Source organism: Falco peregrinus, chromosome 2 (assembly GCF_023634155.1).
Source record: "Falco peregrinus isolate bFalPer1 chromosome 2, bFalPer1.pri, whole genome shotgun sequence".
Taxonomy (NCBI): Eukaryota; Metazoa; Chordata; class Aves; order Falconiformes; family Falconidae; genus Falco; species Falco peregrinus.
Window position 1 is genome coordinate 125,775,118 of NC_073722.1, and position 23,467 is coordinate 125,798,584.

A 23,467-nucleotide genomic window follows, 5' to 3' on the forward strand; every position below is an offset into this window, starting at 1 on the left:
CTGGGGAGCTGGGCGTCCCCAGCCGGTCCCCCGCTGAGCGGAGCTGTCACTTACAGGCCACCTGCACCTCGGTCTGGCGCTGCAGCAGGGCTCCCATCCGGTTGCGGACAATGCAGCGATAGAAGCCGGCATGTGTGCGGTCCAGCGACGTGATCATGTACCTGCAGGAGAGAGGATCCACCTCAGTGGTGGTGGGGACATCCAAGTCACCATCACCACCCCCGGAGAGGCTGGAGGTCCTATGTAACCCCCCACTTACTGCTGGGCAGCAACTCCTGCACCAGGTGCTGGGTCCTTCCCCAAAAGCGGCTGCTAGAGGTGTGTGTCCGTGCATGTATGTGCATGTCTGTGCAGGCTTGTTTGTGTGCACACACACACACGTGTGCGCGCTGGGGAGACAACAGTGTCCCTCACTGCTGCATAGGGACTCATGGCCACGCACACAGAAGGTGCTTTCGCTTCACCACGCACATGGCATGAGCCAGTGCTGTCACCCACCCGGTGCTGGGTGTGTGTGTGTGTTGATGGTGACTCAGTGACTTGAGCAGGAGGCACTAGGCAAGTGGCTTCAAGCTGTCAAAGGTGGAGGCAGCTGCTGGGGACCTGGTACCCACTGTCCTGACCCCTGTGCCAAGCCCCACACCGAGCCCCAGTGGTGTGTGGCAGAGGGACACAGGGGTCTGCTGGTGTCACACAGCCTTGGACCCACGTGCAGCTGATCCCAGCACCACTCCGATTAGTCAGACAGAACTGCCTTATCATCCCCAGCGCCTGCTCTTATCAGCTGCCACCACCAGCAGCTGATAAGCAGATAAAGGAAATAACCATGTCTCAAATCGCCCACAGCTCCCAAGCATTGTCCCCATCCCCAAGCCAGACCGCACTGCCACCAGACCTCCCCGAGCAGTCCCCCCCCAACAAGGGATGCAAGCAATCCTGCTCCATCACCCCCCAAAATAGGCTGGATGCCCCTGGCCTCAGCCTTGCAGATGGGCAAAGCTCTGGGGAGATGGGCAGGTGCTGCATCATCGCCTCCCCTGATGGGGAGCACTCCGAGATAAAGCAGAAAGGGAATAAATAAGCTCAACCCCCCCTTGCCCAAAATCTAATCTTGCATTAGAACATGCTGCGGGCTATTTCATCACAGCTTTATTTGTTCTTTTGATAACCAAGCATAAATTAAACTTTCGTAAGACAGAAGGAACATGTCCCCTTTGCCAGGAAGTGCAGCAGGCCCCTGTGCCCACCTCCCCACCATGGGAGATGGGTCTGGGGACATGAGGCTCCTGCTTTGCCTGGTGGCACCACCCAGCCAAGGTAGGCACAGCAGGGCTGGCATCAAACCCACCCGGTGTGCTGGGGGTCACCCACCCCTGCGGGAGAAAGGAGTTCCCCCTTTGGGAACGAGTCCTTGAGTGTCACAACTGATATTTAAAACTGATCCCCAGAGGCTTTAAATAAGATATTTCAATTCCACAGAGCTGTCAGGAACTGATGCAGACACCAGGAATAATGGGCTCACTCTCCTTGTGGTGTCCTCGTTAATAAATTACACGCACACACCGCGACTCCTGAACACACACATGCATGCCAGTGGACAGACAGATGGATGCTTGCGGACGCTCACCCCTGCTCAGCAGCAGAGGGGCACGCGTGGTCCCCACACAGACCCCCCTGTGCATCCCCCTGCCACATCCTCATTGTCACATCCCCTCCAAACCCTCTTCCTGGGAAGGGGCCAGTGCAAAGCCCCCAGCACAGCCCATGAGCCACCCTGTGGGACCCAAACCACCCCCATCCTTGGGGCTCACATGCACCCATGCCTGGAGCACCCACCGATGCGCAGCCCCCCTGCAGCACCTTGTCCCCAAGCACTGGGAGCCAGGACACCTCTGTGGGCATGGGCAGCACCCCCCCCCCCCCCCCCCCCCGGTGGGGACACCCCTGCAGATCCAATTAACAGGCCCTGGTCCCCGCGCCAGTGGAGCTATTAAGAAGCTGAGCATTTGCACACACCTAAGCGGCTGAAAATAGCCCGGAGAAAGGAAATCAATTACCGGGCGAAGCCTGGCCCGCAGTCATTAACCAAATATGAGTAGAGACTTTGTTCTCCGCTGCTCGGCTTCCACGGAGGCTTTTATCCAAGACTGCTCTGATTTGATTTCCTTCCCCCATCACGCCCAGCTGTAAGGGGACGGTAACCCATCTCACCCTCTCGCAGCGGGGGTGCTGCAGCAGGACGAGGGGTGAAGCATGCTGCCCCAGCACCCCACGCAGCCCCCCCAGTTTGAGCAAGGAGGAGATGCCACAAGCCCCAGCGGGAGCTCCCAGCTCTGCCATGTCGTGCAAACAAGCAGCTCCTCTTCTTGGGGCCGAGCGGGGCTGCTTTGCCCATCCGCCAGCCCGGAGACGTGCTTTGGGCCGCTGAAGCCAGGACGGAGGTCTGGCCCTGCTCCCGGCACAGCCCTTGCTGCTGACTCCACTGTTTGGTTTGTTTGTAAAGACAGAGGTTGACAGGGCAACGTCTGTAGGGAAAAGCACTTCCGAAGCGAGGACTGACCCATGCTTCAAAAAAATGCACTGCTGGAAAACAGCAGCAGTCCCCAGGCTCGGTCAGAAAGTAGCTCTGCCACGCTTGGCCCCAGGGTCAGGGAGGGGACTCCGGAGCCAGAAGCCCCATGCCAGGGGATCGGTGGGCTTGCAGAAGCAGCCGGCCAGCAGAAGGCTTTGGCACCAGATTAATCTGCCAGATGGATGGGCTGCACGTGGGGAACAACAACTTACCCACCCAGCCAGCCAGCCCAGCTCCCACCAGCAGCCTGACCGTGGCAAGGCAGGGCAGGGCAGGGCACAGCCCCGTGACCAGCCATAACCACGCTACACCCAGCAACTCTGGGCAAGGCACCGGCACCACCGATACGCTCGGCACACCAGGCTGCACATGCCACCTTGTTCTGGTAGGGCTGCTCCCGGCACGGCGATGCCCCGCGCCCGGGCACAGCCATGCCCCAGCCTTGGCTGGTGCTTGCAGCTCTATTATTGTAGGGTTGCTGAGAAGCGTGGGGCTGACGCTGCTGAATTATTATTAGATTGAGGGGGTGGAGAGGGGCTGGGAAAAGCATCAGCCAAAGGATTTGATCCATCAAACTGAAAGCCAGAAGAGTGCAGAAATCTGTGTCGTTCTTCCAATGCCGCCCAGTAACAGCAACAGCTGGATCGGATTTTGGATATAAGCACATTGGCACGGTCCCCTTTGATTAATATCCTGTATAACGACTAATTAATTCTAGAGGGGATGTGTATTTGAACAGTTACTATGTGATAATGAAATGTCAAGTGAGCATTAAAACACACTTAGCAAAGGTTTAACGACTCCCAGCATCTGAGCCACGCGCCCCAGCACCTCCACTCGTGCCCAGCTGCAGCGTTGGGCTGCCGCTCAATAAGTTTTTTAATACACCCCCCCACTCCCACCCCCCACCCCCCCCAGGTATTTCATCAGCCCCTGTTAACTGTATTATTGGATGTCAATTAGCTCCTCATTGGAAAGGGTTCTATTTTAACACACATGGCCAGAGCCATCACCCCTCCGCTTGGCAAAGTGTTTTGGTCAGGGGAATCCAGCAGGCGCTGGCGGCACCGTAAATCGCTGCCTCAATTGGCCCTGCCAGAACAATGAGCCATTTAATAATTAACGCCTACCACCGCACCACTGCCCTGCGCCTGGCAATCGCGGTCGCTTGCCCACACCAACCCCTCCATGTCCCCCTCAAAGCCAGACGAGGCACAGAGAAGGGCAGGAGCCCTCACAGCGCAAGCATCACAAGCAAAGCCCACCCCGCGCTGCCCATTACCGGCATGGTGCTGCCTCACCGCCACTCCTGGAGGCTCTGCCCACACGCAGCGATGCAGAACATGAAGCCAGCCAGGCTGGAGCCACAAGCACCAGAAATTCACTCCTGGGCTCCCACTAAGCCTGGATGCAACCCCTCTGGTGCTCATCAGCTCCCATTAATTATATTATTGAATGGCAATTAGCTCCCCAGGGGAGGGGGCTGTGCTTCACACCTGCGCTGGCAAAAAGCTGGTCCCAGCCGGAGCAGGGATGCGCTCCCAGTGAGCAGCGGCACAGGCTGGGTCCCAGCGGGGAGCTAGGGGTGAACTGCCTCATTTGCCCCCAGGTCTGTGTTTTTCAGAGGGTCTTGGCTCTACGTTTTACATAATTTGGGGACACAGTATGGGCATCAAACATCTGGAGTCCTCAAGGGGCCATAAAGGCTTGACAGGGTCCCGTGTGTGCAGCGTGCTGTGTTCCCTGCATCCCTGGGGGACACGCAGCCCAAAGCATCCCCGTAAGGTGGGAGGGCGTTGGAACAGCCCCAGCCCAGGGGTGCACCCGGAGGCTCAGTCCTGCAAACCTTCTTTTGCTGGGGGGAGGCATGGTGAGCACCACTGCAGCAAAGCCAGCCAGTGTCGGAGATGTAATTACACTTTCCCAGGCTGCGAGCTCCCGGCAAAGAGGATCTGGGCTCTTGGGAAGAGGCAGGAGATCCTTTAGTAGCTGCTGGGCTCCCGCACCAGCTGTGGAGGGATGTGGGAAGAGGGCTGATTTAGTATAGAGAAGATGCATCTCTTGGATGAGAGTCTGTCCAGAGGTAATCTATGTGTAAGGTAATTTCTGAAGGCAGCAGGACTCGACGCAGCCCTTAATAGGGCAATCTCATGTGATAAATTACCAGACCCAACTAATCTGCATGTTAAATTTCTTGTATGAGAAATAAATATCCTCAATTCACCAGAGAAGCGCTTTCCTTCCGAGGATTTCATTAAAGACATCAAGCTGCCTGATTTGCATGTTATGATTCCTCGTACGAGAAGAAGTCAGGCTCTGGAGAGCTCGCAGGAGAGCCCAGCACCGGCGAGATTATGCATGGAAAAACAGAGCTGGCTCTGGAGAGCATGATGCCAGCGTGCCGGGGCACAGGAGCGGAGTGCGTGGGCAAGCCCCACTGCCCGCCCTGCTGTCACCTTAACGAAGGTCACAACGGGCATCAGAGGGGATGGGGCTTTGCTGTGGGGTCCCCAGGCACAGGATGCAGCTGGAGGCCCATGGGAGGACATCTCCATGCATCCCACGCCAGCGGCAGGCAACAGAGGCAGCAAGTGGGTGAAGGCAGGCTGGTCCCCAGTCCCCTGCGGTCCCCAAGGATGCTCCCAAGGGGAGATGGCTCCACACACACATAGAGCCAGGCTGGTCCTCAGTCCCTCTGCAGTCCCAGATCACACTTGATCCCCAGGGATGTTCCTGAGGGAGGATGGCTCCACATGCACATGGAGCCAAGCTGGTCCCCAGTCCCCCCGCAGTCCCCAAGGATGCTCCCAAGGTGTCGGCTCCACCTGCATGCAGAGGCACTGCCTTGGCCCTCGCCAGCTTGGGGCCAGGGACTTGCCGAGCCCATTTCCCACCTGCCCTTTGCCACATGCCAACAAGTTGCTCCGGTGGCAAGGTGGCAAGCTGGCGGCTGAATCGCTGCGGGAAGGAAAGGGCAGTCGCCATGGAAACATGCTGCCAAACTGAGAGCAGCTCCTTCCCTTAAAACGCTGCGTGAGCTCATCTGACCATCAGATGAGGGTTATCTGGGGTGGTTCGTGGGGAGCGCGGGGCTGAGGGGATGCAAGCCCCAGCCCAGAGCCCCCAGAAAAATGGGTAAAATGCACAAGAATGCCCTGCTGCAGGCAAGGATTTGGGGAGGAGTAGTGAGGACAAAATGCTTGGGTGGCACCCTGTCCTGGCCAGGAACTGCGAGGTGATGCCACCAAGCCTCGCTGGCTCCCTAGGCATGCCCCGCGCCCAACCCCCCCACCCCCGAGCACATGGCCCTGCTGCTAAGCACGGTGCATCCCGTCACAGGCCCTGGGGAAGGTCCCTCCTGCCCCCAGAGTGGGGACATGCCAGAGGGCACATGCCAGCCCCAAGCTGGGGGGTACTGGCTGCATCCCACATCCCTCATCCATGCTGCCGATGCACCCACAGCCATTCCTCGCCCCTACACGGACAGGAGCATCCCTGAACCTCCCCAGCCATTGGTACCAGCCCTCCCCTCTCCAAGGATTACTCTGTTTCTAAACTCGTTAACTTTTAATTACTACCTTCCCACTGCCTGAGCAGGCTGGCTCCGTGCCACCAACATCTCTATTAAAATTCAATTTCTGCCCATCATAACTAATTTTGGTACTTCAGCCTCCTCACCAGCAGCCTTCAATTCCAGGCAAGACATCCAAACCCTCATCTCGACACATTAAATCCCCGTGGAGACCTGGGGACAGGCAGCGCACACCGGGCAGAAGGAGCTGATGCCAGCAGGTTGTGTCCTCACCGCGGAGAGGACGGGTTAAAGCCAGGCAGCGATTTGCATAGCGGCTGTTTGCTTCATTAGCTGCGGCTGGGTTTGTTTGGGTTTTCCCCACGTGTTTGTTTATTTTTTCGCTTCCTTCCTTAATCCTTTCTGGCTGGATGCTGGAGCCAGAGGCGGGGGCTGGGGGCTCCAGGGAAAGGGAGTCACCTTGGCGCAGGGATGCAGAGATGCAGGGCTCCAGAGCTGCTGAGCATCCCAGAGCGGAGACACAAGCGCTGGCCCCTTTCCTACGGAAGGGTAAGCTGAGGCACAGAGCAAACCCAGGAAAGGAAGCCAGGAGTCCCCGTTCTGGGTTTGGATGTGCCCCCCAGGCCCCCCAACCTGTTCCAAGGATGGGGCAGAGCCCAGGGTCAGGGTCCTGACCCCCTTCTCTTGCCTGGGGTGGGTGGCTCTGCCCCAGCCCTGTGCAGCCACCCTGAAGGAGCCCCTGCATGGGCTCTGTGTCCCCCCATGCTGCTGTCCCCACAATCCCATTTAAGGGTTGACATTTTGCATTGTTCCCACTGCAGCCAACATGACTCCTGACAGGCACAAGCTGTGGGAACCGTGGGGCTCAACAGGTCTCTGAGCTTTTGACATGGGGCTAGGGACAAGGGACCTGTCCCACAGGACAGCCAGCACTGGTGCAACCACCCAGCACCAAGCCTGGGGCATCGTGAAGCTGCAGCCACCACGACTTAGTGGCGGACAGCCCACAGGGTCCCCAAGGAAGGCCAATGCTTCGGCACCCAGCATGGCACCGTGCTGGGGCAGGGACCCAGCACCCAGCACAGCACACAGTGGCGGGGAGGGGATGTCACCCAGCCACATTGTCTGTGTTCCTGGCATCCCGGAGCAGCCCCGCGTTGCTACAGCAACACGAAGCCTTTGGATTCAATGCCTTTAAACGGGGAACGGCTTGTCTCGGGCTGAATTATTGATTAAAACAGAGAGGATGACACACGCACACAGAAGAGACGGCGAGAGGTGCCCAGCTTGATTTAAAGGCGAGCTCTGAGCGGGCTGTGATGCGGGGCCAGCCACTCTGCGGCAGGATTAGTGGGTACCTGGGGCTGGATGCCCGAACGCAGGGCGATCTCTCATGCCACCCCTTCTTGCTCCTTCCCCCAGTCAAGCAGTTCTCGGAGAGCTACAAGCTGGCTGTGATCTGTGGCCCAGTGGTAATCCCGCTTGTGCAAACGCCTCCTTCCCAATGTTGACCTGCTTAAATCCACCGTTTGCTCTCCAAACAGAGGCGGCAGCTCCAGGCATGCTACCCGCTGCCTCCGCGCTGCCTGCCTCCCCGGGGTGGCATCCCCTCGCAGGGGCACTGGTGATGCCTGCTGTGCCGCAGCGGCTGCCGGCAGGGACCGGCGTGCCAGGTGGGATTCACCCTGATGCTCGGCGGCGGTGACTCACCGGTACTCCAGGGAGAACTTGGTCAGCTCCCGGCTGTTGTGCAGCCACTTGAACTCGAGGGGCCAGCTGCCCTCTGCCATGCACGTCAGGACCAGGCGGTTCCCCTCCAGATGGACCTGGCTCCGCACTGGTTCCGTCTTAAAGTATGGGGAGACATCGTCTGCAGAGAGAGGAGAGAGAGGGGGTGAGAGACATGCCTGGCCCCACAGCCTGCCAGCCCCACGGCAGCACGACCACTTCATCACAAGCATAACCATAACCCAGCAGCACACAGACACGTGGGCACGTGGGCAGGGGGATGCTGGTGGCCATCTCCCCGTTCCCCTGTCCCAGCCAGGGTCCCCAGACCTCTCCACTGGCCATTTTCCCCCCCCGGAGCCATTTCACAAGCCTGTCGACAACAGCTTAGCCCATCTAGGGTTTATCTAAGCTGCTTGCTTTGCTTTATTTCTGGCTGCCTTTGTAGCATTTCAGAAGCACTGAGCTTTTAACTCTGGGGGTGAAGGGGGCGGAGGGGCTGGGAGCGGAGCGAGACATAAACACTTACTCCTCTCCTGTTTTATTTGCTAAGTAAAACTATAAATCGAAACACACAGCTCCATTTTCTGCTTAACAAATGGAAGCCCTTTTACTTCAAAGACACATTCATATTCCCCAGCAGCTTTCAAGTGCGCTTTCAATCACGGCTTTGGGTTTTTTCTTTGGGGTAGGGCTTTGCTTTCTTGTGTGCGCGAGCTGAATTCCTGCCATGCTCTCCACACCAGCAGCCAGCACCACAGCAGTGCCCCTGCCCGTGGACTCAGCCTGCCCCAGTGCTCCACCACCCTGAAGGGGGGTCACAAGTTTGCGGGGGCTCAGAGGCACCCAAACACTGCCAGACCTGCACCGGGGGTGCCTCCCCTCGCCTCGCTGGCAGGGCCTGGCTCCTGCACACCCTGGGGTGCCCACTTGCTGCACCCACATGGAAATATTCATCTAGTTTACACCTGGCTGCCCCGTCCTGCCTGTCCCCAGGGTGGGCACGGTGATGCTAAATGCCAGGCAAGTCATTAGGCAGGGAAGGAGCAGATCACGGTTCCTTAATTTAATCCTCTCCTCTGACCTTTAGCAGTGCTGGCTGGTGTGGGCAGCCCGTATCCCAGTGCCCCTGCCCCAGGTCCAGGCTGGATCCCGGCATCGGGACACCTCACAAAGCAGGTGTGGGTCACCGGGGCCGAGCCCTGTGGCAGCCTGGCTCCCCAGCGAGCCCCAGACACCACGGGGATGGAGGGGTGCCCATGGGCCGCTGACTGTAGGGTTTGGCACGAAGGGCAGCTGGCTGCCAGCCCAGCCTGTGGCCATGGGGTTCCCCGGTCCTTGTGGCAGCCCTGTGGCGGCCAAGCTGCTGCTTTCGGGATGCCCAAGGAGTGAGCCACACGTGCTGCTGGGGCTGACCAAGCCGGGCTCATGGGAACATCCAGGGACAGGATCTGTGCTGGTGCACAGCGTGCACCGCCTCTGCACACGTGTGCGCAGGGGTGTGCACATGCGTCCCCAGCACAGCGTGGCAGGAGCTTGACCTGCAACACTGGGGCTTCGCCCACATTGGGCTGGAGACTTGTGGGATTATAGCAGCACCCGGCTGGGGCCATGGCACAGCAAGACACCAGCTCTGGTGCCAAACACCTCCTGCATTAAACCAGTAAACGAGCCACAGGGCAGACTGGGGGTCCGGCTGGGCTAGATGCAGCCAATGCATCACCGCAGCAAGGAGCCACAGCAACACGGGCTGATCCCCAGGCACCGGCACTGGTCACGCATGCGTATGCTGCACCAGAACCCATGGGAGCACAGAGCTGTGCTGCCAGGGCCTGGCTCAGAGGCACTGAGACCCGGTGTGCTCAGTGCACCCCCTGAGCCCAGAACCCGGATTTTGGGAGGCATTTGAGAGGCCGGGTGCCCCTGGCGCACCTTCCCCTGGGCCCACACGCCGTTTGCATACATCCTAATTTGATTTTAAGCAGCTAAGGCTCATCTCGCTTTGAAGCGCCCGAGCCATCTGTTCTGCATTAAGGGGTGAAAAACGGTGCAGAGGAGGAGAGGCGGCTCCTAATTCCACTATTGATTGTGCGATCGCTATCCGCCCGCGAAGGTCACCGCAGCTGCCTTGGACCCACCAGCTCCTCCAGTCCCCTGGGAAAGCCCAAACTGCCCCAGCCACAGCAGGGCACAGTGGGGCTGGGGGTACCAGGGACACCAGGTGTCCCTTGTCAGGGACGAAGGTGGCACCAAGCTCTGGCCGCACTCCCCTGGGGTGGCTGCATGTGAAATCCTTGTCATCCTGGCTGGCCAGTGCCTGGCAAGGGCAGCCACCCAGGAGCCCCGTGCCCTGCCAGGGACCCCAGCACTGGGGCCAGGGGCGGCAGGAGGAGAGGAGGAGTCTGGGGAGGAGAACTTGGCTGTTAGCGCTGACGTCTCTGGAGAGGACTCCAGGAACCAGACAGCCCGCTCCCAGTGTTCACCTGCCTACCAGCTCCTGGGCAGCTGCCTGTGCCAGCTTGCACCATCAGCATGATGGGCCATGGCTTGGAGGGGAGAAGGGTGGAGGGCCCTGATGCTGAGCCGTGCTGCACCCCCTTGCACCCCAGCCCCTCATGCAGCCCTCCTGCCTCAGTTTCCCTCCGCTCCCCAGCACACCAGCAGCGTGCACCATTTCAGCTCTGCTCCCAGCAGGCTGGGGGGAGCTCCTCTCTCTCATCGTCCCAGTAGCACAACAGGCCGTGGCACCACCAAATCCAGGGTGCAAAGGGGTGCCCACCACCTCACTGCCCCACCGCAGAGCCAGCACGGATGGGGTCTGCCATTCCTCTGGTCCTGGACCCAGTGGAAGGCTTCCTGGTTGGTGCCAGTCATGTGCCCCCCAAATGAAGGGTCATTACTGCTAATTCTGCCTCTCCCCCATCTGTTGTAACTGTTTACACTCCACTTGCTAATTAGAGACTAATTAGTTGGTGCAGAAATTCATCACTTTCCAAACACAGGCAGCAGAGAGAAGCGTCCCCAGGAACATCTGCACATCTGCCAGTGGCACGGGCCAGTGCTGAGCTCCCGGGGCTGCCAGCCAGGTGCCGTGCCATGCCGTTCCAGCTATGCCAGCCCAGCACGGTCCCCTCCATGCAGAAAGGCGCCACCAAACCATGCCATCCCCATCCTGCCCGCACCAGCACCAACAGCACTGGTGACGCCAGGGCTGAGCCCCACCAGGGAGCGGTGCTGGGGATGCTGCCTCCAGGCTGAGCCGCTCCAGCCAAGCTGCTGCCGGTGATGGATGGGATAAATGGGATGCCAAGAGCTGGCAACAGGGAAGGTGGACAGGAACAGGGATGACCCTGGCTCTCTCCCTCCACTGACAATGACATTTTAATGCCAGGGCCTCACAAGGCACTAATCCTGCCTAATGGGATCACAATCTTTACCCCTGCACTTTATTTACATAAAGGCTGCCGGGAGCTGAGTCTGAGCCTGGTGCATTAGTGCTGCGGAGGGGGCACGGATGTAGGGCAGGGGGCCCCAGTCTGGCCAAAAGAGCAGTAATGGATCCTAATTCCTAGATGTAATGGGCAAGCTGGGAACTAAGCCCCCTTCTCCTCAGCTTCAAATCCCTCTTGATGGGAACGGACGGGAGACTTAAGCCTGGAGGAATCCTGGAATGCCTGGCAAGGGCAGGGCTCCAACAGGCAGCTGCTGGCGGAGGGGAAGGAGGGTGCAGCCCCCCCACACTCAGCAAACCCCGGTGAGTAGAGACAAGGCGGGGATGGGGGCATGAGGCTAAAATCCACCGCTCCCCCCAGTCACCCATAAAGGATCAGAAGCTCATGGGACACCCAGGTCCTTCTCCCATCTTTGCTATGGATGCCTCGCACAAGCACCAAGCAGGTGTGGGTCCCCCTCCTGCCTGGCACAGGGACCATGGGGACAACATGGTCCCGCTCCCTGCTTGTGTTCAGCCCTTGTTCAGCACAGGGTCACCACCCTGCTGCCCCTTTAGGGACAGGGGGTGACATCCAGCTGCTCCCCACTCCAGCTCGCTAATGGGAAGCTGGTCAGCCCAGTGCCCGTGCCTGCTAACTGACATGAATCAGGGTGAGAAACACGGGCATGCGCTGGGCAGCCCCAACCCAGCTGATGCCCACCAGTGCCAGTGGGATGCCCTGAGTCCAGCTCGTCTGCCCTGTGGGCTCCAAGAACCCAGCAGAGCCCAACCAACACTGGGTACCAGTACCCAGTGCCATGCTCGCCGCCTCAGCCACCCAGCACCAACATCTGCCTCAAAGAAAATAACACGATCGCCTCCCTCCCTTCCCACTGGCCCCTCTTTGCTCTGGGCAGGATGCGGCCAGTGCGAAGGGGTAGCCCTGGGAAGGGACTGCTCTGCTACCTGCACCCCACCTCAAGTATGGGAGGGGGGAAAGAGCCCCCCAAGCTTTTCAGGGGTCCCCTATCCCTCTCTGGGCATCACTGCCCCGAAAGCAGGATGGCAGTGCCCTGTGAGGGCTGGCACGGCCGCCTGGCACTGCCACCGAGCAGCCTGTGCTCCCGCTCCGGCCCCCCGCACTCCCCCCAGCATGGGGAGATGGAGCTAAATCTCTCCTGCATCAGACTATCACTGGCGCTCCGCAGCACGAAGAGATTAAAAAACAATAAAGAGAAAGCGAAACCCTCCGCTATAATTACCAGCCTTTAGCCGCCAGCAGAGGCAGGGAAGGAGGGAGGGAAGGAAAAAGGGGGAAAAAGAAACAGAGAAGAAGAAATCCACTAAAATTTTAATAGGAACCACTGCATTTAATTTAATGACACATTTTTTCAATTACCAGAATAATTGTTTTATTCATAAAACGAGTTTCAATAAGAGGGTAATTTTCCTTTGTTTTTATTATTCATTTGTGTAACATATTCGCGGCACAGTTCCCCGGCGCCATAGCAGCCACACTGCATCTGGGGGATGGGGGGAGGTGGGGGAGGGGGCTCTGACAACGCGGCAGGGAAGGGGTTAACGTCGTCGGGGTGCCCCATGGCCCCCGACACAGCACCCAAGGGGGACCACGATGTCCCCGAGCACCCTGGTGGGGTCACAGCCCTGGTTGGGTGCAATGAGGGATCGCCCCGGGGGACCCATCCTGGCCAAGCTACGCTGTCCCTGGGGACAAATCACATCTCCTCCACGGCCACCCCAGTTGGGTGGCCCCGTGCCCAGGGACCTGCCTGGGGACAGGCAAAGCCCTGGGGCCATGCCACTGCCTGAGGAGCCATCCCCTTGGCTAAGTTACATCTTCTACTTGTCAGATGCCAGTGTGCGGTTGGGAGGCATCAATTTTTCAGCAGCTGTTGGTAAAGTCATCGGGCTAATGAAATGGCACATGTCCCTGTAGGCATCAAGGGCACGGCCCTGCTGCGGGGACAGGAGCCGCTGGAATGCCCTGGCACAGCCCCCGGTGCTCCCGGTGTCCCCACCATGGTCCCCTCCTGGGGCGGTGACAGGGGCCGCGCAGGGCGGGTGGCCGGCAGGTGCTGGGGGATTAGCAGCGCTCTCCACTGCTGCCAGAGCCATTAGTATTCCTGAGATGAGGCTTCATCCCCTTAATAAAAAGCAAACACAGAACTGAAATGATGAATGCTCCCGGCACCTGGGGAGCTGTGGAGCACAACAGGCTGCCGAGCAGGGACCCAGGCATCCATTGGGTGCCAAGGATGAAGCCAAGATGGTGTGGGCATCCTCACCGAGCCCCGCTCACCCTCCTGCCAAAACCTGAGCAGGCATGAAGCAACCTGAGCTGCTAACCCCCAAGCACAGCCCCCTAAAACTCATCACACCTGTGGTCCCCATTTGCCAGCACCCATCTGCTCCCCTGGCAGCCCCCAGCCATGCCAGCTTCACCTGGCACAGCAAGGCCAGTGCTGGAGCCATGCGCTGGTGCCCACACTGCTCCAGCAGAACACAACCCCTTCAATCCATCATCTCTCCTGTAGTGACCCAACGCCACCTTCAAATTTAGGGAACAGGTGGCAGAAAAAGCACCAAACCCAGCCACACGGTGATGGAGAAGCACTAGCAGGAGTGGAGATCGCAGCACCCATGCAGCACTTCACCCACGGGGACATCAGAGCCCCAAGCATGGCTGTGCCATGACACCCCGCTGGCACAGGGCTCTCAGCAGAGCCCAGCTTTCATCTCACCGCCTGGCAAATGCAGGCTTGTCAGCAAAACCCACCAGCAAACGATTTTGGTGCCCTGTGGCAGTGTGCCGAGGTGGCATGGCAAAGTGCTCACACAAACATCCCCGGCAAAGCACGGCCCTGCGGGAGAAGCCATGTGTAAGAGAGGCGCAGCATGGCACGGCACAGCATGGCACGGCACAGCTCAAACAGGGGATGAAAGGCAGCGCTGCTGTGGCAGATGCAGCAGGGCAAGACACTCTTCCTGCAGCACAAGCCCCGCTCTGCTGGGACCCCCAGCCCCGCTCCTGGGGAGGGGTCCCGCTGCACCCCCCAAAGCAGCATAGCTATGAGCAGAGCAGCGACCCAGCTGAGGGATTCCCTTCCCACTTGCACCAGGCCTGGGTGGCCCCAGGAGCATGGGTGTCCCCATGTCCCCTGGTGCTGTGGGGAAGGGACAGCCAGGGAGGCTCCAGCTCGCACAGGGCTGGCAGCGAGGCAGGACGGCTCCACCCTCCGCAGCCCACCACCCACTGAAGCCAATATCCATCCCAGCATCGGCCCTCAGTCCTGATCCCAGTGGAAAGGACTGGCCCAGGAGCACAGGGTAAACCACAGGGGACACCCTAGTCATCCCGTGTTCCCCCCAGGCTGGGCTGGTGGCCATGGGGTGTGACGGGGTGGCCCCGGTCCCCACTGGCACATGGAGCAGTGCCAAAGGCACCCAGCGTGATCCTTCCCATCTCAGCCCTACAGATCAGCCAGGTCACCCCATGCACCCCCATCCATGGTGTGTCTTTTAATGTGTTGTTCTCTTCTTTTTACTAAGAAAAAGACTTATAATTGCAGATGTGTCCATTAATTCTCACAACTTATTTTGTTCCCTTCCTTCCCTGCTTTTCCCCTCCCTCCCCTTCCTCCCCCTACTGAGACCAAGAGCTTTAAAACTCTCCTTCTGGCTATTAATTAAAAGCAACCTCTCCACTATCGTGAATGTACTTGCCATAAATTAACAGCGGCCTTCTTAATCAAATCTTATCTCCTCTCCAAGCGCCCGGCATGCAGTGCTGGGGTTGGTATCCCAGTCCACCCGGCCGTGAAATGCAATTTCCAATGCTCCGGTGGACTTGGCAGCTCTGCTCCATCTCCTCCTCCCTGCCTGTACCTGCGCCGGCCCAGCAGCAGCACCTGGGCCAGGAGGGAGGGAGAGGGGCCCGGCACACTAACCGCAGAGGTGGCTCCCAAAAGACACGCTCCATTTCTCAGCCATTTACCGCATTTAGCTGCAGCCCCCGCGGATGGCACTCGCCTTCCTGCATTACTTAGAGGGCGCAGCCCAAGCCAGGGGGTTCAGTACTTGCCAGCGGCATGAGGCTGCAAGAGCAATCGTGGGAAATCCTCCTGCCAGAGCTGGAGGCATGGAAAGGCAGCAGGGAAACAGCACAGCGTCTCTGGGGATCAGCCAAGAATGATGCTCTTGGACCTGCAAGCTCATGGTGCTCCAGTTGCCATGGCATGCTGGAGAGCATCATCCCCCAGTCCCCGCAGCACAGTCCTCAGCCTGGACCCCCATCCCTGTCCCACCAGGTTTCCCTTCTCTCTGTCCACATGGTGCCCTCCCACCGCACCCCAAAGGCAGATGCAACCCCCGGATGATGCTGAGAACCCACCCATCGAGGCTGTGCCACCCCAGGGCAGCCCCTGCCCCATGCAAGTCACCATCCATCCCATCCACAGCTCCGATCAGTGCCCGGGAGCCCCACCGGGCTGCAGCAGACCTCAACCCCAGGTGTCCCCTCCAGCCCTGCCTGAGCTGCAGCAGTTTCCATGGAGTTCCCAGGCACCAAAGGTGGTGACAGAGTGGGACCCGAAAATGTCCTATGGCTGCTGCTTCTCCACACCGGGGCTGCTCTTTCCAGCCCTCTCCCTTGCCGCTCGGAAAACCCTGCGCTGGCTGTGATTTTCCTGCTTGGCAGAAGCAGCCCTGCCTCCCTGATGGTCTGAGACAGGCACGGGGGGCTTCGGCTCCGTCCCTCCCACAGCACCACAGGCCAAGCCAAGCCCTGAGTAGCCAGGAGATGACAGGGGCTGCAGCTGGGAGCGACGCCAAAAAGGAGCTGCTTCTCAGAAAGCAATTGCGGAGCTGAGCTAAGAGTGTTTTCAGCCGAGGCAGAACAGCCTGGAGAGCCTCCCTCGCTCGGCCCCAATCACGCCAAGATCACAGGAATAAAACCACCTTTGTTGCACATAAGAGGGGCCGCGGCCCCGTGCTGTTGGCAGGTTGGAGCGGGCCTGCACCGCCGGCATTCAGAGGACACAGGAGCATCTCGCAGCAGCCACATCCCTCCAGCAGCAAATCCCGGAGCTGTGCCAGGCACTGTGCCCATCCTGCCCACGACCGGGCACCAGTGCAGCCCTCGGGGGAAGAAATGGAGCAGGGTGGTGTAACTGAGAGGCTCTTGGCTGCACTGACACCCAGTGCCCTCCAGCCACCTGCCACCAGCACGCACCCTGCAATGACCTTGCTGCCGAAACGCATCCGTCTTTGCTCCGATGCCTCACACTGAGCCCATCAGACTGCTCACAGCACGGGGATCTGCTGCTGTGCCATGGCAAAGGGGAACGGGCAGCAGGAGGGCTGCCAGCCAAGGACACGCTGGCCCTGGGGCGATGGCTCGTGCCTACCCGGAGAGACATGGGTGGAGGCGGGCATTTTTCCTTTCCATCTGACCCTCTGAAGTTTTGTGCAATTGCTTTAGCAATTTCCTTGCAGATGAAAAAGGTCTTCTTGGTGCTGGGGGAGCCCTCGGGACATGGGGCCACCTCCCAGCCATGGTGCAAGCAGATACGCATGTCACCCACACCACAGGAGGGATGGAGGGATCTGGTACAGGACGGGAGCTGGACCCTGTGCTGCCGCCCCAGCGAGGAGCTGGGCTGGACCCAGCAGAGCACACTGCACTGCTGCCGCTGCCCCACTCCCCTGTGCCTCCCTCGGAGGAGATTTGGCGTTTCTTACATGCCGTAAGCTGATTGCAGAGGTGTGTTAACTGGATTAGGTGCAAGGCTGAGAGACGCGGCTTGGAGGAGCTGCTCAGCAGAGCACGGCTGCTGCCCGTGTGACACCCGCAGGATTTGCAGAGCCGGCTTTTAAACTGATTTTCTTCCCTTAAGCCTTTGGAAAGGTGAAGCTGCAGGAGGGTCGTGGGCTCTGCCACCTCCTCTCCCCTCAGAAAAATTGTGTGGAGCCCCAGCGTGGGCTGGTAGCAGGATCACGTCCCCCCATCGGTCCCCACAGCCACACCTGACCTCAGCGCTGGCAGCGAGAAGGGTGACACCACACCGGGCAGCAGTGGCCCAGCTGGGCACCCGCAGTGCCCTGGGGAGCAGCATGGTGACCCCAAGCCCCTGCACGGCCCCCTCAGCACCCACCCACAGCGATAATTCCCGCTGGCAGCAGGCACTGGGTCAGGGCTCTCGGTGACAGCCCTGTAGTTAATGCAAGGTGACCACTGCAGGGCGCAGCCAAGGGGGGGTCCGCAGCCTCAGCGTCCCCCTTTCCTGGCTGCAGCCAGACCAGGGGAGCTGCCCAAATCCCCCTGCACAGACCCAGCATGGGGCAAAGGGGATGCCGATGGGGACTGCAGCAATCCCAGGATGCAAAAGCAGCCCAGTGAGTGATGCCCCCCACCTCCTCACATGGTCCCCAGCACAGCACCGGTGTCACCTGTGAACTGCACAGCAGTTTTGCCGGTGTCACACTTCATCCATCTCCACTGGAGCTCTGCCACGGTGCTTCCCAGCCTCGGGGTGGGGGAAGAGGCAGCCAGTGCATTTTCCATGGCCAGCCGTGCTTCACAAAGCCCAGGTAAGAACCGGGAGCCCCAAACCCAGCCAAGGTGGCCCCACCATGGTACACAGCCGGTTCTGCCATGGCACAGCCAGCCCGAGCCAGGATCCAGCCCGGTGCACCCAGAGGCTCCGAGCAGGGTTGGTGCTGCCTACCAGGGCCAGAGCATCCCCCAAGACAGACAGATGGACGGACAGACACCCTCCCCCCACACTGCCTCCCGCCAGGCCAACGGGACACCCTGATGGCGCTGCCATCCCTCCTTCCTCCTCCCATCTCCTCTTCCTCTTCCCGCATCTGTCTCCAGGCCCATACTTATTTATTTATTTGTTAATTAACTGCTGTTTCCATAACAAACGTTCCAGCTTCTCCCAGCCTCCAACAGCCCTGGGGCTGGATTGTTAACTAGGATTTTAATTTGTTAATTAAAAGCAGGATGGCTCCATAACAAGCTCCTCTTCCGCAGCCAGGCTCTCAGAGGGCTCAGTGGGCCGTTGGCTGAGCTGGCAGCCTCGCCATGCCTGGCTGACCCCCCCCAGGGATGGGGTGCATGGGGAGGGGTGAGCACAACACCCCCAGGACAAGGGGCATTTGCAAAAGGGACATCAAGATCAGCAGCACTGCAGTGCCTGCTCAGGACCTCCCCTCTCCCACCAGCAGTGCTGGAGATGATGCTACCTCCCTTTGTGGCCTCATCCAGGCAATCCCTTCCCCAAACACCATGCGACCCCCAGCACGTGTCCTCAGCCATCAGAGGGTCCCAAACCTGGAGATCGACCCCGCTCTTCCCACTGCAGCAGAGCTGGGGCTGTGCCCAGCATCACCCCCTCTCAGCTTCCACGCTTCTGCACAAGGACCACAGCCCAGGGCAGCCCTCAGCACCCAGCCCCTGTGGTTCTGGGGACCCAGCCTAGATGCACTCCAGTGCCAACGTGGGCCAGGTAAGGCTTGAGATGCTCCTGGAGCCAAGAGAGAGACATCAGCCCTGGCTGAGGAACAGCATCTCATTCAGCCCCGTGGCAAAGCTGCAGCTGGGAACAGAGCAGGGCTGTGTGCCTGCCCGTCCCTGCCTGCCCTCACACACCCAGCCCCTCTGCCCGCCCCGGCTGGAAAAAATATTTCCCCTCTTGGGAAACCCCAAACAGATGCACACACAGCACTGTTGTATGTTCCCAGCCCCTGAGCCCGGGGGGGGGCGACAAGCAGAGCTTTGTGCTCTGAAGCACCATGTGGCCCCTACGGACCCCCATGGCTGGTCTTGAGCACACGGACCCCAGGAGTCTGGCCCCAAACCAAGGCACAGACCCCAGCACAGAGGTCCCAACCCAAACCCAAATGCATGGAGCTGCAAGGGACCTGCAGCAAAGTGGCCATGCAGATGCTCCTGGGAGGACAGGAGCCCACTCCAGCCTGGGGGGCATGTCCCTAGGACTGCCCAGCTGTAGGTGGCACAGGCAGACATCACCACGGGCTGCAGCGAGCCGGTCCCGCTGCTGAGCATGTCCCCAGGCAGGACACAGCCCTGTCCCCAGCTGAGGACGTTTAACAAGCTCCAGGCTCCAGCTGAAACTCCTTCCCCAGCAAACTCCTTCCGATGCCATAAATCCTCCCGACCCCGCGATTACGCAGCTCCGCTGTATCTGGGTCACTGCTGTGAGTCACGGACACCCAGAGAGTGACTCAACGCAATTAGAGGGGCCAGATCCTGAGGCTGATTTCCCCAGGAGAGGCTCTAAAATGGTGAGGAGGGGAAGGATGGACAGACAGACATCACCTCCAGACCCCCTAAAAGCTGCCAGCCAGACACTTTCCAGGCAGGAGAGGGGGTGAACACACATTCCCTCCCTGCAGCCTCAGAGGGGTGGAGGGGCCATCCCCATCCCCAAAGGCTTCACAGCCAGGACCGGAGCATCCCCACGAGGGTTTGGCAGGAACAGGCTCCACACCCAGCTGCCAAGGTGGTCCCAGCACTGGGTGGGATGGATGGCACACAAGCCTGGTGCAGTGCAGCACAGCCCAGGGCTGGATTTAGCCCCATGGAGAATGTCGAGTGTATCCTCCAGGTATTCCTGGAAGGCAACCACAGGCCTGGGCTGCAGTGGCTCCTGGGTCCACCATGGCCAAGGAGCGGTGGGAAGCAAAGCCACTGCCAGACCTGCCCCGCGGTACCCCGACAGCACCTGGGATGTCACTCTTGCAAGGGGCATTCATCCCCCCCTTGCCATCCCTGAGCTTCTGCTGACCCCTGCACCCCCCAGCAGGATGCTCAGCTCAGCCCTCGCAGCCAGCCAGCTGCTTTCCAGGCTCGCCACGAGAATCTCAACAAGGCGGCATTTCCCAACCAAAGAATACAGCGGGGAAAGAAAAACAGAAGACAGAAACCACAAGAAAAACCCCACTCAGCCTTTCCCATGGTGCTGACGCAATTAAGTCGCCAGCCCCGGGGGATGGAAAACACTTTGCCAGCTCCCCCCCACCCACCCCACCCCTGCCGATGGGACGAAGGTGCTGGCGGCTGCGGTCCCCTTCCCCACGGCACAGCTCTGAGCCAGCGGGCGCTGGGCACTCACTGGGGTGTTGCCCAGACATCCTTTTTTCTAAGTATTAATTAGTCATTGCATTGCTCACTTGAAACATAAATAGCTCTAGCATGACAGCAAAAATGAGTTTTTCCTTGGAAAAAACCTTTTCCAAAGCTTTTGCTTTCCAGACACCCCTGTTTGCAGATGGGGGATGGGAATAACTTGCAGTCTGGCAATCCCCCCCAGCCATCCACAACAGCCCTGAATTTCCAGGGCAGAGAAGCAAACTCTGGTCATTGCACTTATTTGCACACTTGTGGCTCTCCCAGCCAGAGGGGCTTTTCCAGCCAATGCCATGAAGCTGGGCCAGCGATTCCAGCGGCAAAGCCAGTGCCACTGCCCAGCCTGACGTGAAGCTGACGGGGAGAAGCCAAGCGAGCGAGACTCCACCACTGCCCCAGGTGAAGCGCTCCAGCAGCTCACTGCTCCTGCTCGCAGCACATGCCTTCTTTCCACCCTTCACTGCACAGCTCGGCTCCCCACCACTGCCCTCCCAGCCCTTCTTTCCACTATGCAAGTGAGGGAAATGGAGAAAATGGGGAGAGAAGGCGGCGCCCATCACCTTCCTCTCCTTGCACCTCAGCATGCAGGCGGAGGCCGGGTGCTCAGGCACTTCCCGGTGCTCAGCCAGCGGGGAGGGTTCTCCCAACGGCAGAGCTCTGAATTAAACATACCACCCTAATGAGTTGATTTTATTAGTTTGCGAATGCATTGAGAACTCATTATCAAAATAAACATCAATTCACTCCACCGAGCACAGTGCCACACACGCGCACAACCCAGCAGCGCTGCAGCTGAGGCCGCGTGCAGCTCCCACTCCGAGACTCTGCTGGTCCCCTTCGCGCCCCAGCCCTGGCACCTACTGCGGGCAAGCTCCAGGGGGGTGCAGGGGCAGTAGGCACCCACCCTGCAAAGCCCCTCGTACCATAAGGTTTGCTTCTCCATTTTGGCTGTGGGGCTTCAGGCTGGGCACCCAGCATTGCTGCTTGCTGGCGTCGGGCAGCCTCGAGCTCCTGCCACCCCAGCACGGGCTGTGCAGGGTCCCCTGGGACCCACTCACTGCTGCTGCAGGGCAGGCAGAAGTCCCCACCCTGCCCCAGGCTCTCCAGCCCCCTGCAAGCACCCCCAGGAGCCTGTGCAGCACCCAGCACTGGAGCACGGGGGGCTTGGCAGACCCCAAGGCCCCCCAGGGACAGCCAGGGCAGGAGGCATCACCCCAGCCCCAGGAAGCCAGCGCCAAGCCCTTCTTGGCCAGGGCCAGCGCACCGAGGCGTGAAGCAAGGGCACAGCGGGCGCATTGTCCGGCTCGGCAGGACACATTCCCTTTGGAAACAGCAGCTAATCCCATTTCATCCCCCTTCACGGCCATCAGCTGTTTTTCAGGCATTCAGGAGGCGGGTTGCTACAACCAGAGCTATTGTGGCTGCCGCACCCCAGCCCCCTCCATCCATCCATCCTGGCCCCACGATCCAGCAGCATGTCCACACCCAGCTCCCACCCCAGCACCATTCCCAGCCCGACCTTCACGGACTGCCAGGGGATAGGGATGCCAGATCCACGCAGGACTCGCTCCCCTTCACCTTCCCCCAAGCTCTCAGCTTGACCTGTGTGGTCCAGCTCCAGACAAGGAGGAAGAGAAGGAGGGGGGGGAAGGACTGAGCATCTCACCATGCTGAGACCCACAGCCTGAGCCCCAGGGACAGTCACCTGCACAGCCCAGAGCTCGATTGCTCCCCATCAGGGAGACACAGGCTCCTGGAAAGGATGAATAAGGAACAAAAATGACCCCATAAAGCCCCAGTTACTGCCCAGCCGTGTCCTGGATTCAGCCTGGTTTCCTCACCTGGCCGCAGAGCGCAGCCAGTGAACCGGGATGTGCTGCACAGGATGGCTCTGCAGGATGGGGGCAGAGGGACAGACTCCAACCAACCTGGTAAATGCACCCCAGTCCTGCAGACACAGGACAGGGGAGGATCATGTAGGTCCCCAGCCCCACTCTCACCCCGGGGAAATGCTCAGGCAATTCACACACCCAGCAGCGGGCACATACCCTGACCAGTGAAGAGGCTCTAAAACCAGCGTTTCCCTTCATCACGTTGTTCTGAGCCACAAACGCAGCCATGCTGCTGAGAGCTGGGGGTCTCTCACCGGCTGGGGTGACCTGCTGGCATCAGGGGACAGCCAGAGTCTCCCCCCATATGCCACATGTCCCTGCTCTCCAGGGGGCACAAGGGACACCCATCCTTGCAACAGGGGTAGCAGGGCCCTGCCAGGCACCCCAGCCTCCGCCAGCTTTGCACATGGACCGAGCATCCTGGAAAAACCTCTCCGGAGACGAGCACCCCTGCGAATGAAACCACATCCCACTCCTCGCCCTGGCAGGACCCAAGTATCACTGCCGCACACCCAGGAGGGCTCAAGGTTACAGATGAGGACTTGCAGGTTGTCGTCTCGCCCAGCAGTGCAAAAAGCAATTAGCTATCACAGCTAAAATTAGCTCAGCGGTTTCTTTCTGCTAATGGTCAAACTCATCAAGGTTTCCCTACACTGGGGGCCTCAGCACCTCTGCGTGGGCAGGCAGTGATTGATGAGAGCCGACAGAGCCACTCACGTGTGCGGCAGCAGGACACCGGCTGGCACCGCACCACAGTCCCCTTCCCACCGTACCCGCTGCCACCCCTGCCCAGTGCCTCAGTTTCCCCCCAGCTGCCCGGGGGGGAGGGAGAGCTCCCGGCACGCTCAGGACAGCTGAGCCAGAGCTGCCATGCACTGAGGCGGATGACGAGGACAGGGAGGGGAGGAAGGGTGGCTTCAGCACTGGGGGCCCCAGCATTCCTGGAATCGCCACCGTGCCATCCCCACTGCCGGCCAGGATGCCCAGCTGTTGGCACACTGTGGCAGCTGGTCCCAGTGCCCAGGGCCTTCCCCAGCCCACGGTGGCTGCTGGCCAGGAGGTGACACTGCTCCACGTGGGGAGGTGACACGCCAGAGCAGGCAGCAGCTGCCAGTCACAGCATCCCCAGGGATGG

General features: G+C 59.8%; 1 protein-coding gene across 2 annotated transcripts in view; it reads right to left on the bottom strand.

The window, feature by feature from the left end:
• The window catches only part of SDK2 (sidekick cell adhesion molecule 2), a 51,292-nt gene that overhangs the window by 22,045 nt on the left and 5,780 nt on the right, over window positions 1-23,467 (bottom strand). For both annotated transcript variants that reach the window (XM_013299209.3, XM_027786940.2), the window contains exons 2-3: window positions 7,815-7,974; window positions 55-161 (exon numbers count right to left, since the gene is read on the bottom strand). In XM_013299209.3, coding sequence (XP_013154663.2) covers window positions 55-161; window positions 7,815-7,974 — 267 coding nt within the window. The remainder of the gene's footprint in view (window positions 1-54; window positions 162-7,814; window positions 7,975-23,467) is intronic.